Genomic DNA, 14,167 nt, shown 5'->3' on the forward strand with positions numbered 1-14,167 from the left:
GAAAGGGAACTGGTGGGAATTTTGCTCAGATACAGGTCACTTCTGCTTAGGACCAGCAGAGGGCGCAATTGCACACAGCTGGACCCAAGGACGACCTACCTTGTTGGCCACTGTGTACTGGTAAGAGTACCGTTGCTTGCCACTCTTGTCCTCGTAAACTGTGGGCACGATCTTCAAGATGTAGTCATGGGATGCGAGAGCTGTAGGAAGGACACAGCGGGATGAAGCAGGGGGACAGGCACTGCCCGGCTGGCAATTCTATTGTCATTTCAACCCTAAATCTGTTCAGCATTGTTGGGGGTGCCGTTTCCAAATTTTCATCCCCAAACAACCCCTCTTCATTTTCTCTCTTTGGATACCAGGAATTGAGAGACTCCGTCTATCAGGATCTTTATTCATCCACTGTACAGGATATTAAAATTCTGGAAATGACCCCAATGTCCAGCAATAGAGCAAACGTTAAAGAATGGGTACCGCGACAAGCCGCTGTCCAAGAGGTATTGTTAAGGGAAAAGAACCAAGTTACAAACGGAATGAATAACATGTTTACATGTCCTGGGAGCAGGGAAGACTCACTCTCTCTAGACGCATGAATATACAGAATTTCCTGGAAAGATACCCAAGAAACTATTAGCAGTTGTATCCTCTGGCGAAGAAGGCAGGATTTTGGTAAATATCACATTTCATGGTGCACCCTTGGTCCTGTATGAACATTGTTGCTTTTGAAACAAGCTGGGTTTGAGTTTTAAAAAGAGAGATGGGGTGCGTGATTGGCTCAGTCAGAACGTGCAACTCCTGATCTCAAGGTTGTAAAGTTCAAGCCCCATGTTGAGTGCCTAGCTTACTTACAAAAAATATATATATATATATATATATTTATATATATATATTTTTTAATATATATAATATATATTTTTTTTAAGAAAAAAGAGCCCATGAAGCAGAGGAACTACATTTATGAAGAACTGTTCATAATTTCTTTTCAAATTTCTGTTAAAAAAAACGATTCAAATTTCTTTCCTCATTTTCAATTAAATGGGAGATCAGTTTTCCCTCCACCTGGCCCTGTCATATTGCACTGTAATTCTTGCCCACACTGCTCTACGGCGGATGGGGTGGGAGGGGTGACACTGCAGCGGGCAGGGACCGAGCCCTACTCATCTCTTTTCCCAGAAGCCTGCAGAGGGCCTGGCGTAGAGGAGAAAGTAGCAAGTGCTTATGGAATGAACGAACGGAAGGAAGGACGGCTGGTCCGGGGCATGAATGGAAGAACAGATGAATCAGCTTCTGATAAGCACGAGGTAACCAGAGCCCAACAGGAGGCTGACAGAACGCTGGCCCGAAGCTGCCCAACAGCATCCAGGCCAGGTACAAATTCCCTTGGCTCATGCTTCTGGGATGCGAAGAGAAGCTCAAGGACCCCCTCAGTTACTGCATTCTAGAATGTCAGCTCAGGGATCATGGAGCTAAAACCACACGGAAATTTAGTCTTTTGTGTTCTAGTCCTGATCTATGGGCTAAATCAGCTCTGAGTCCTTGGACTTGCTCGCTGTAAGAGGTTAGGGGAAGTGGATGACACTCACAGCCTCTTCCTGCTAATACTGCCTCTAGGTAAGGAAAAGGCTGCTTCCTGAACTGTCTTGAGACCGGACTCCTCTGAAAAACCTCAGTAAAGCCCTGTGGCCTCAGGGAGAAGTCCACAAAGAACCTGCAGTGGGCCCCAGGGGTCAGGAGCAGGGGAGTCACCCAGGATTTAAAAGGCAGACACCTGGGTCTCACCCCTGCTGAATGGTTCCAGAGTGGGACTCAGAATCTGCATTTTAAACCCAGAGTCCAAAGATCATACTTGAGATACCGTGCTCAAATGCCCATTGCTCTAGGTTAAATAATTGAGAGAACGAAAGGAGTGAAAGCCTTATGAAAATCACACCTGCAATAGTTCTGTTAAAATTTGTACAAATACAGATGATCCTAAAGAGAAAAAAAATAGAAACCACCCACAAATCCACCATCCACAGAAAACCATGGATTCACATTTTTGTGTATAAACTGCTAAGCTTATATTTATACATATATTTATATTTTCCTAAAATGGCATCATACTGTACCCTTTTCTAAGAACTAAACACCACAGATATCATTAAGACACAGAAAGCAGTAAGCTCCACTCCGTTTCTTTTAGTCGCTCCAATATCCCCTAGTATGGTGCCTGGCACACAGTAGGTGCTCAATAAACGTCAGTTGCCTGAATGCCTACGAAGTTCTGACCCATCTGCACATATCCCACAGCGCCGCCACGTAAATGGACTCAACTCACCCCCCGTGGCTAGACACTGACGCTGTTCTTCATTTTCACTGCTATAAACAATGACCTAATGAACATGATTTTCCTAAATCTTTGCACACTCTCTTAATTATTTCCTTAGCTTACTCTCCTATGAGTAGAAAGGATGACTCAAAGGCAATGAGCATTTTTAAGGCCTTTGACACAATTTGCCAAATGCCCACTAGGGATACCGCACCTAATTCCACCCACGTGGATTGCTTGTCTGTGGGCCCCTCCAGGGGGCTGCTGACTCCGACCTGATCCAGGGAGGCCCAAGTACATTTTGCGCTGGCAGCCTCCTTCCCTCCCTCCTAACATCTTATTACGGAAAAATTCAAACACATACAAACTGGGGAATCCTATAACAAACCCCATTCCCCAGTTTCAACAATTAACAATACAGGGGCACCTGGGTGGCTCAGTGGGTTAAAGCCTCTGCCTTCAGGTCATGATCCCAGGGATCGAGCCCCACATGGGGCTCTCTGCTCCGCAGGGAGCCTGCCTCCCCCTGTGATTTCTGTCTGTCAAATAAATAAGTAAAATCTTTTAAGAAAATGTTTACAAAAACAAAAAACAAAAACCAATTAACAATACAGGGTTGATTTTGCTTCATCCCTACCCCATCTTTCACCCTACCCTGTTTTATCTGGAAGCAAATCCCAGACATCACATCAATGTATCCACAAATATTTTACTTATGTCTCTATAAAAGATAAAGGCTCTTAAAAAACAAAAACACAACAACCTCAATGTCCTCATCGCCAAGGCTAAAACATCCACAATCCCTCCTCAGTATCGCCAGAGAGAGTGGTCTGTTGGAAGAAAAATCGGTTACTAGAAGTGGGAGTTCCTTTACATAAGGTGGCCAAGAAGGGCCTCTCAGAGGTGGTAGCGTTTGAGCTGAGACCTACATGACAAGAAGCAGCCCTCAAGGGGAAGGTCTGGGAGCAGAGGAGGCGGCAAAGGCAAAAAGGCCCAGCAGGGAGGCCAAGCTGGAGGGCTGAGGGAATGAAAGCCAGCCCTACCCCCGGCTGCCTATTGTTTGATCTAATGCATTTTCTTTCCATGGAAGCCAGCCTGTGATGGCTCTCGTCACTAGCCCTGGAGCAGGCAGGGTTTTCTGCCCAAACCCTCTACTGGCTGACAGAGCCTGGGTCCTTCCGAGCTCAGTTCTATGTCAATATCCGCACCAACTGCGAGCAGATGTGGACACTGCTATGGGACAACATTCTGCCCTTCCATAGACTATACCGACAGGTACACCAGCATCAACATGGGAAGGATCATCTCCCTCGGTCAGAATCAGATATTTGCATGAAGACAAGGAGGCCTTGTTGTGTGCTCCTATGCTGCCTGCTGGAGCTGACACGAAGGGGCCTGCACCCAGTGGGGAAGCAACGGGACAATATAAAGCAGATACCGTAAGTATCACAGGCATTGCCGTGATGGTAAAAAACAAGGAACAGACATCTTCCCCGAGGAAACAATGCCTTAATAAAGCACGGCAGAACTGCTGGGTGGGCAGCCGTGCCTCCGTCACCACAGGAGACACTCTGAAAAAACACGGTCATGCACAAATGCCAAGGACAAAAATCAGAAGGGAAACGGCCGTCTACTGGCTTTGAGACGGATGACTTTTGCTGATGGGCGAGGGTTCACAGGGACATAGAGAAATGAAGTGTGATTTGTTAAGGGTGAGGGATTGGTCATGGGAGATGTTTTCTTTTGCTTGAATTTCTGACCATCAGAGAGCAGAATGCATTTTAAGAAACTATGAGAAACGCCTTCTGGATAAAAAAGGTAAGTTCAGTTGAGGAAGTAAGGACAGTCAAGGTCACCTGTCCTGCAGGATCCAGGGGGTGAATCCATTTAAGCAGATAGGTCTCTTGGGCCCATTCGGTGCATGCTTCCAAGGCCCCGTGTGTATGCACACATGTGTGCATAGGTGTGCGAAAGTTCATTGGATCAGGCGACAGGTGTGGGCATAGGAGTGGCAGTGTGTAAAGACACCAAGCCCTCTTTCGTAGGGTCCGGGGTGCCAGAGAACTGAGTGGGTGGAGGGCTCAGGGAGGGGGCATTTATGAGGGGGAGAGGCTCGAGCAGGAGGAAAGTGTGGGGTTGGGTGGGTAGCCAGGTGGTCAGACCCGACTGGGTCACTCTCAGTCAGCCCTGTTCTCCTGGTGCCACTGGAGCCAGGATGAATCCCAGCAATGCCACGGCTCCCTGTGGGATCTTAGGTGATCATCTCAACTAATCAATTACGCAGCAGTAATAATAACAATAACAGTGATGGGGTGCCTGGGTGGCTCAGTGGGTTAAAGCCTCTGCCTTTGGCTCAGGTCATGATCCCGGGGTCCTGGGATCGAGCCCCAGCATCAGGGGCTCTCTGCTTAGCAGGGAGCCTGCTTTCCTTCCTCTCTCTGCCTACTTGTGATCTCTGTCTATCAAATAAAAATAAATAAATAAATAAAACCACATTTCTCTAAAAAAATAAAAAATAAAAAAATAATGATGATAATAGCTGGTACTCACTGAGCTCTTACGAGGTGCCTAGGATTGTCACATTCCTTTCCCAAGGGAGGGTGGGAACAAGTCACTTTTCTGCCCTTGTCTGTCAGACAGGGCTCACTCTACCTCCCTCACAGACTGGCTGTGGGAATGGAGCATTCACAGCTCGGCTTACACTGAGTACTTGCTGCACGTTCCCTTCTCCCCTTTTCCCTGTTCCCACTTGGGATACGGGATACATACGGTTGGAGGTGAGTCTGTCTGCTCCCCCGAGGGCATTGAAAGCTCCATGCACATTCTGGACCTGTGGAGAAGCACAGTGAAGGGAATGATTCCAGGAAATCACCTCTTCTAGGCCTGATTCTGGCCGCTCGGGACGGCCAGGTGCAACCTGGTGTAGGGACCTTACTCAGCGTGGTCTGTCTCACAGAGAAGTTGTAGAAGGCAAGATACAACAGACATAGCATGGGCCTGGCACATAGCAGGCACTAGCTTGCTTCCCATCGTGAGCCCCTGTAATATACCACTTTAGCCTGCACATTTCTAGTCATCTCACTTAGTGCCCCTAATGAGGTACTGCTGAGCCCATTTTACAGAAGAGCAGACCAAGGCTTGGAGAAATGCTGAAGCATGTCCAGTGTCACACAGCTGATAAATGGCAGAGCCAAAATCCAAATTCAGGTATCCAACCTCAAACCTGAATTCTTTCCATTAAGTCACTTTGGAAAGCCTAGGTCCTAGCACACACCTCCTGAGATCCCCTACAGCCTTCTGAGGACCCAGGGCTACTAGCCTCCTACTGAATTTACTGCAGAGAACATTCAGCAGCTTTCCTCACGGCAGCTGGCCCTACTGTGTCCTCCTGGCAGGGTCTGATGTAAAGTGGGGCTGAAGGCCATATTCTGCCTCTTCTCTGAGGATGAGCGGAAACCATGTCAGCTGCAGGGACATCTAAAGCAGGGCAAGGCATGCCAGGTACATGAGGCATGCCACCGTGGGCATGGTTAATAGGAGCTGCCAAGCTAGTCATCCTGGAGGGCTTCCTGGAAGAAGTGACACGCCAAGATCTGCAGGAAAGTGGGAAGTTAATCAGGCAAGCAGCATCTGTGAAGCATGAGCCGGAGACTGAGGAATAAACAGAGGCCTGCGTGGCCCCAGGGGAAGGGGGTGAGGTAGGTGGGGAACACGCCTCTTTAGGAAGGGTGAGAAGCAGTTGGGTGACCTGATCCTTGATCCCGATCCGAGGTGGCTGATGTTTACTGAGCACTTAACAAGCCCAAAGAAAGGTGAAGTTTGTCCACTGCTGCCTTAGGGAAGGAAAATCGGAACCAAGAGGAAGGTGGCTATGGGAGATGAGAGCTAGAATGTTCCCTCCCATAGTCCGGTGTCATGGTTTTATCTCACATTCATTTGTTTGATCATTTGATTAACTTCTGTTTTCCCCTCTAGACTGAGGTTGGACACCGACACTCAGCAATGCGCAAGGCACATAACCTGCAGGACAGGTGTTCAAGAAATATTTCCTGAATGGATGAGTAGCTGGAACATTAACTAGGTTTTTTGCATTTAAAGAATCCTATTTTGCCCATAATCATGACCAAGCAGAAGGCTGTCAGTGTCTTGTTCTGCCAGTGGCACATAGCAACATAAGACTGTCCCCTCTCCTACGCACATCTGTCCCCATCCCTTCTCCTTGCTGCCCTGCCTCTGTCTGGGCCCCATCTCCCCCAGCCTTGGCTGCAGCCCTTCCCTCAGCCCCAGTCTGGCCTCACAGCTCATCTTCACCACGGCAGGTGGGCGCTTTAAAACACCAACCTGCCCCCATCAGCCCCACCTGCCTGAATCTAACACGGGTCTCTTGCCCCCCATAAAACACTGCTCCCTGCTCCCCTTCTGGGACATTTCTGCATCCTCTCCAACTCTGAGGAGCACTCACTTGCCAGGCCTTGTTACAGAACATCATTCTGATGCTGTAGACATCTGCTGACCCATTTTTTTCTTAAAGTAACCTTGAGCGTCTTTATGAAAATGACCAGCTGGGTGTGTCAGAGAATGGAAGGTGTGTGAGGTGCCCTGTGCCCGTGATACTTCCCTGTGAGCCTAGCCAAATCCTTCTCACCCTTCAGGGGTTGGCTTACATGTCACCTGCAAGGTCACCCTCCTTTGGGAAGCCCTCCCTGACTTCCTAGGCTAGGAGGAAACTTGTCCCTGCTCCCATATTACTGCCCAGACTCCTGCGCCTCTCTTGTCCTTAACCCTCCTCGTCCTATATTATCCTGCTATTTATTTGATCTCTTCTCTTGAAAGCCAGAACCATGTATTGTTACATGATGGGTATCATGTAACTCCAGGGCCTGGAGCAGAGCAGATATTTCAAGAGCATCTGATGAATCCATGACTGCAGGAGGCACAGTAATAGAAGACCTGGGGTCAGACGTACCCAGTTTCTTATAAGCTGTGTGACCTTGGACAAGTTGCCGAATCCCTCTGAAACCCATTTTCCTCATCAGGAACAAATGCCATCCAGTACCCTTAAGGATTAAACACGGGGCATCTGTAATGTTGCCCTCTAGGTAAGAAAGAGCAGGCTTCTGGCGTCCAGAGTCCTCAGAGCAAGGAAGGAGTATGGTGTGGTACAAAGACTTGGTTTGAATTCTGGCTGTGCAGAGCTGAGGGACGCTGGACAATCTTCCCCTGTGCACACCGGAATTCATGGTGACTTTTTCCCAGGGCTGCGTAAGGATTTGCTGAGCCTGTGGGCCTAAAGGCAGCTAGGGGACTGCCCAGTGCTCAGTCTATGGAGGGTCCGCTGTCTACCACCTGCCCGTGATTTGTCAGCTCCTGTCCCACTGGGGGTGGTGACCACCCACTTTCTGTGTTCTCCAAGGCTGCACGAGCCCCTCAAAGGCTGGCGGCATGCTCTGTCTCACAGGGCCTGGTGCAGAGTTAGGGTACAGAGAGCAACAACAGTGGGTTATAGCTCATTTCCTTGACTGCTTTCTCTGTGCCTGGTCCTGATCTAAGGGCTGTATGCGCAGGAATTCATTTTATCTTCACTACAATCCTTGGTGGCAGGTATTTGTTATTGTCCCCATTTTACAGATACGGTAACTGAGGCTCAGCAGGACTAAATCAAGGTCACACAACTAGTATGCAGTGGAGCCAGGACTTGGATCAGGAAAGGCGGGCTGGGGAGCCAACACACGCCGACCCCCCCCAGGTGGAGCCCTGGGGCCACGTGAGTGCTGAACCCTGTGTGTAGGGAGTGCACAGTCGGGGGGCAGGCCGTGGTTCACCGAGTGTGCGAGCAGGGAGACTGGCTCATGGCACCCAGGGTGGGCAGGTTCTCTGTCCCTAAGCCCTGTCTCCAAGAGGAAGAGCTCTGTGGCCTCCAAAGGGACTGGAGAGGTGATGACTGGCCCCTCAGGCCGGGCACAAGGTGCCTGCAGGGAAAGCAGCAGAGGCAATGAGCAGTGGAGAGAGAAGGTATGAGAGGCAGTGTGCCCTCCGGAGGGCACCCCGGGGGAGGAGGCACCAGCAGTGCGGCCTGAAGCCAGACTCGTAATTCAAACTCAGACACTGCAACAGACTGTACCCTCCCCATGCCTCAACTTCCTCACCTGTAAAATGCAGACAATAAAGGACCCACCTCTAGGGCCGCTGAGAGAGTGAAGGGGGGTCTTGTGTACGAAGAACAGTGCTTGGCAGGTCCACTGAGTGGGGCAGTGCGGGCACGAGTGTGTATGTGAGATGTTCCAACATGGGTGAGCCTGTGCACGTCTCTGGGTGCTATATGGGTGCTGAACCTGTGCAAGAGTCTGAGTGTGTGTATATTTGATGTATGTGTTTGGGATGGATCTTAGGGTATACATGTGAGCACGTGTGTGTCAGGGAGTACCTTTGAGCGTGAAAAGTGTGTGCATGAATCTCAGCAGATGTGCGTGCACAGAAATGGCATAATGCTGTGTGTGCTGGGCTTGTGGGCCAGTGTGAGCCCCAGGTGCACACCACCATCCCTGGGGGACCCTACCCTCCAACATCCTTAACCAGGAACCAGTATTCTCATCGAGCAAGGCTTGGTGGCAGGCCCTGGGGTCCTGATCCCAGCACTGTGGCTGGAGCAGTTCCCTCTCTGCTCTGAGCCTCCATTCCAGAATCTATCTTCAGGACCATGGGAGTAGTGGAGAGGAGAGAACAGTTGAGCTCCCCTGCCTGCAGCTGGAGGAGAGCAGGTGGCTTGTGCTGGGCTCCCGTACACGGCTGCCACAGGTAGGAAGCTGCTGGGCTGGGCCTGCTGGAGGTGGCCCTCTCCATCCCCACCGAGGACTGTCAGAGGCTTCCTTCACCATGGTGCCTCTACTTGGTAGGCTTGGGCACTGGGCTGGAGGGTGGACGGGGCTGTAGACGGACACAGGCTGGACTCTGGCACTAGACAGATCTACTGGGGGACCCCACACAAGTGGCTTCTTTGGGCCCAGCTCCACAGCTGTAAGACGTGGTGCCCCCTCATACCTTGTATGGCCATGCTGGCACAGAGAAAGTACTAGCACATGAGTACCAGCTCATGAAAAGTGTGTCCCTTTCCCCAGGCTCCAGGTCTCAACCCAAGGGTCCAAGCACATGGTACTGTCAAAATGGTAGGCCCATGCTCTGAAGGAACAATATACAAGAGCTGTTTGACAGAGACTCCGAGGGGGTGACCCATCTAGATGTTACCTTTGCACCCAGAGAGAAGAGAAGGCTCCACATGACAGTCCCTGAACACCCGCCCCCAGCCACCCCACCAGTGTGTGCCCTGCTCACCTGTAGTGTATCCCCAAACGAGAGCTTGTGGATGACATGGGTCATGTCCGGGTTCTGTGGCTGAGCCGTGGCACTGTGTGTAGACACGTGGAAGTTGCCCGGGACCTGGGGGAGAGATGTGAGTTTCAGGAGTCTCGATGGCTGCCCCAGCGGTAGAGGGAAAGTCTCCCCCGCTGGAGTCAGACAGATCTGGTTTGGGATGGGATCCCAGCATGGTCCGAACCATGGCACTTTAGAAGAGTTACTGCTCTTCTCTGAGCCTCAGGTGGCTCGTCTGTAGAATGGGGGCAGGAACAGAAACTACCCAAGGGGGCTGCCGGGATTAGGGGGTAAGAGAACACAGCTGGGCACCTGGTGCAGGCCAGGGCTCAAAATGGCAGCTGCCCACTGGCCATTCCATGGCTGTTGGCTGCATGGTGGGTTGAACCCGCAGCCCCATGGACCAACTAAAGCTTCTCAAAATGCAAGTCAACACTCCTACTCCCCCCTATTTGCCCCACCGCCCCAGACTGGGGGATCCTTGAAGGCAGGACCGTGGTGGCCTCCTTTCTTCCCTGGGCCTTGATGTCCTGGCACAGCCCAGGAGAGGGACTGATGTCCTGTGACAATCCTGTGGATTCTCTTTCAAAGGATTTCTTTCAAAGGGCCCCTCCTCTACCAAGCTGCTCAGGCCAAACCCTTGGTGTCATTTTGGCCCCCTTTCTCTCACACCTGACCTGCCCACCAAGAAAGGCTGTCCGCTCCACACTCACGATGTCTAGTTCCTGCCCTTCTCAGGTCCCCACTGCTTCCCTAGACCAGACAGTGGGTGCAGCCTCCCCAGTGGGCTCCCAGCTTGAGCCCCTGGCACCCCCAGACCTTTCACTAACAGCAGCCAGGGGTTCCTTTTGAACCCTACATCTGATTGTGTCACTCCTCTGCTCACATCTTTCTCTGCGTACTCCCCCTGGCTGTGTTAGCCTCCCTATGGCACTAGGAACCGTGCCAGTGTGGTCCCACGTTGGTTCCTTGTGCCTGCGACCCCTTCCTGGAACCCTCTTCGACACGGCTCTCCCTGGCCTCCCTCAGGCCTCTGCTCAGGGAGCCTCCCCAACACCCGTCCCCAAAACCCTTGGTCTGCAAAAGCACTCAGCAGCTCCTGCCACCCGATCTCTATCTTGTTCTCTTCTGTTTCCTCACAGGAGAACGCTGGCTCCACGCCGGTGGGGAGCTGTATCTGATTTGATGTGCACTCCCTGACCCTGGCAGATGCTCACAGAATAGGTACTGGATGAATGAACAAACTATGAATGGCACGAATTCTTAAACTAGCATTTTTTATTTTGACATTTGACTTCTGGTAATTCCCATTTTACGGAAAAAAAACTGAGGCTCAGAGCAGTGAAGAGGGCGTGTCAAGAGCTGTGGTTTGAACTCACAGCTGTTGGACTCCAGACTCGGCACACTGAAGCAGGACAGGACTCTCCCTCCCACCATGTACCTTGGCAGCCCTGGGGTGATGGTCACATGCAGCCATTCCTTGGACATGCTGGGTTTGGGAAAATGGCCCAGACAAAAGCCTGGAACAGAAAATGACTGCACAACCCACCCTGGACCAGAGGGATGTACAGACTGTGGGGACCATGGGGAGGGCTCCCAATTCAGTTGGGAGTGTTCAGAGCGCGCATCTCAGCAGAAAGGACACTCCTGTGCTAATGAGTCCGCATTACTGGGGAACAGCTGGAAAAGTATGTAGGCAGATGGAACAGCATGAACAAGTATAGAGGTCAGAAACTGCCCAACCCAGTCGGTGCGCAACTGTAAAGAACTAGAAGAGTTTGGTACTACTGAACCCGGCATAAGAGAACAGCCCGCAGTGGGTGGTAGCTTCAGGAAACGAAGAGGGAGAAGGTGGTAGCATCAGGAAACATTAGAGGGAGAAAGGGCTGCTCAGCAAAGGCCCCAGCGCCATGCTGAATAACAGTTTATTTTATCCCAGTTCAACAAAGGTTTGGTAAGCTATATTAGAGGAAGGAATATGCATTCTAGCTTCTGGCTTAGCAGCAGTCCATCAAAGCCTGCTTATTTTGTAAGCATGCCTGTTTCAAACACAAAGCTGTACGCTTCTAGAGATCCTCCTGTCTTCACGAGGGCCTGAGCTTTGTGACTGACCTGGAAGGTACCAGGCTGGCAGGGCATGGCCTGGCCTCAGCTCACAGGTGAGGCTGCAATAGGGTTTGGGATGTGGGCTTCAGGAGCAGTGACCCATGGTAGAGTAGCAGCTGGGTTCTATATTCCAGTCCAGCCCACCCCCGAGCTGGGGTGCCTTGGGCAAGGACAGTAACCTCCCCATGCCTCAGTTTCCCCACTGGCCAAATGGAGATGATGACCACAAAGGGTTACAGAGATAACTAAAGGAGGGGCGGAGCGCAAAGCCAATGGTAACTGCTATTGGTTTGGATTCTTAGAATGAACATGTTCATCATCAGAACAAGGACCCAAGAACAGAAGGAGAGCGTGGGGAGACCGGGGAGAGCATGGGGAAAAGCCCACTGTATCTCAGAACTATTTCTTAACTTCATTTTTACTTATATAAATAGTTAACTATACACATTTGTATTATAAAAAATTCACAGGGACGTCTGGGTGGCTCAGCCAGTTAAGCATCTGCCTTCAGGTCATGATCTCAGGGTCCTGGGATGGAGTCCCACGTTGGGCTCCCTGCTCAGTGGGGAGTCTGCTCTCCCTGTGCCTGCACCTCCCCCTGCTTGTGCTCGATCTCTCTCTCTCCCTCTGACAAATAAACAAAATCTTAAAAATTCGCATGATCAAGTGAGGATTATAGTCTCCCTTGCCTATCACCTCCTGAAGTAAGAAACCAACAGCGTCAGGCATGGGTCCTTTGGCGTTTTCCCATGCAGTGACATGGGGCTGCCAGCAGGCAGAGTTCAGAATGGGGTTTGGAGCTTGGGCCTGAGGCTCCCAGTTAAGTGAGGCCGTGAGGCTGGCTCTGGCGCATCTGCCACCCGCTGCCTCGCCACGAGGCTGTGACTCAGTGACCTGCTCCCCCTCTGCAAGGAACCCATCACAGGTGGCTGACTCATGCCCACACACGCTGGGCTGAAGAAAGAAAAGACGACGCTTTTAGAGCCTGTGACTTAGGAACCTACGTCAGTGTCTCTGATAGATTTTAGAAACCTATAGATGGAGCCAGGCCCCAAACCCGGGCCCCTCCTGCCCTCCTCCTGGGGGCTGGTTGATTCAGCAAGGAGTCTGGGCTGCTGGGGGCTGCCAGTGCAGCTTGGAACATGTGACCTTGGACGTCTGACTGCTGGCTGACTTCCTGATGGACAGATAAGAAGGCCATGGGGCAAGTGCAAGCTGGATGCTGGGAGATAAAGGGGTGAGCGCCAGCTGTGAACCTCGCCCGTCATCAGGGCACACTGGCGGCTGGCTTTCTTGTTGAGCACCCTCTGTCTGAGTGCTCCTAGGAGGCATGCACCCGGAACAAGGGAGAGTGGGGGGTTTCTACTCCTTGCAAGGGGACAAGGACAGAGGGTGACCTCAGCTGTGACCTGGAGTGAATGGACATAGTTGTCATAGCTCAAAATGCTGGCACAGCTCAAGATGCTGGCATGACCAAGATGCTGGCAAGGAGAAGCAACAAGGGGACAGGGGGAGAGCAGGGGCCTGGTACCAGGCTGCCTGGGTTCAAATTCTACTTAATTCTTTGTGCCTTGCTGTCCTCAGAGCTGTTACAAGGACTAAATAGGCTAATCTGGGAAAGTGCCAGGTAGGAACCCAATAGGGAACAGCCATAAGGCAAGGGCTGGCATGGCACTTTCCTAGAATCCCCGGCCCACCCTGACCAGAGAAGAGCCATTTCTTGAAGAACATCCATGCACATTTTTATGAGCACACTTGTACCCAGGTGACAGTGGGCACTAGCTGGTGAAATCACTATGTTCCTGCTGACGGAAGAGAAGTCAGACCAGGGAAGGGGCACCGACGGGTGTCTCTGTTTCTAAGCTGTTAAGTGCTTTGTATTTTAATTTGCTCGTGTCTTACAACCTGTGAGGCCAGTACTAGTATCCCCATTTTACAGAGGAGGACACTGAGGCTCAAAGAGGCTCAATTGCCCAGCGTCATTCAATCTGTGAGCCCTGTAGCCAGGGCTCTCGACCCCGGGTCTGTCTGACCACAAAAAGCAAGCCCCACTTCACCCAGAGCCAGCCGGGGGTCCCACCACAGCCTGTCTGAGGTTGACAGCAGCCATGGGCACGACTGCCAAGCGGAGGAGGGTATGGTGCTGGGCTAGCTCCTGGGTGGTGGTCCTGCTTCTCTTGTGTCCACCCCAGGCTGGGGGCCGAAAGGGTCCCTTCTTTGCTCATTGCTGGGGGCACAAATATTTGTTTTAGTCAGGTGATCATACCCCCGAGGGGAGGCCCCCACAATTGGGAGCTGTGTGTACATCTGCCCATCTTCAACCGTCACCTTTCAGACAGGCCTTCCCTTTGCCCCTATCTCAGGGGGGTTCCTCTCTCTCTCCCC

The 14,167-nt window shown here is 51.4% G+C and overlaps 1 protein-coding gene across 1 annotated transcript in view; it reads right to left on the bottom strand.

The window, feature by feature from the left end:
- ERGIC1 (endoplasmic reticulum-golgi intermediate compartment 1) overlaps positions 1-14,167 on the bottom strand; it is a 103,603-nt gene that overhangs the window by 15,624 nt on the left and 73,812 nt on the right. Inside the window, exons 6-8 of the mRNA XM_045075601.1 lie at positions 9,638-9,742; positions 5,078-5,138; positions 100-200 (exon numbers count right to left, since the gene is read on the bottom strand). Of these exons, the coding sequence (XP_044931536.1) occupies positions 100-200; positions 5,078-5,138; positions 9,638-9,742 (267 nt within the window). The remainder of the gene's footprint in view (positions 1-99; positions 201-5,077; positions 5,139-9,637; positions 9,743-14,167) is intronic.

Source organism: Mustela putorius, unplaced genomic scaffold (genome assembly GCF_011764305.1).
Source record: "Mustela putorius furo isolate JIRA1106 unplaced genomic scaffold, ASM1176430v1.1 tig00000145_pilon_pilon_pilon, whole genome shotgun sequence".
Taxonomy (NCBI): domain Eukaryota; kingdom Metazoa; phylum Chordata; class Mammalia; order Carnivora; family Mustelidae; genus Mustela; species Mustela putorius.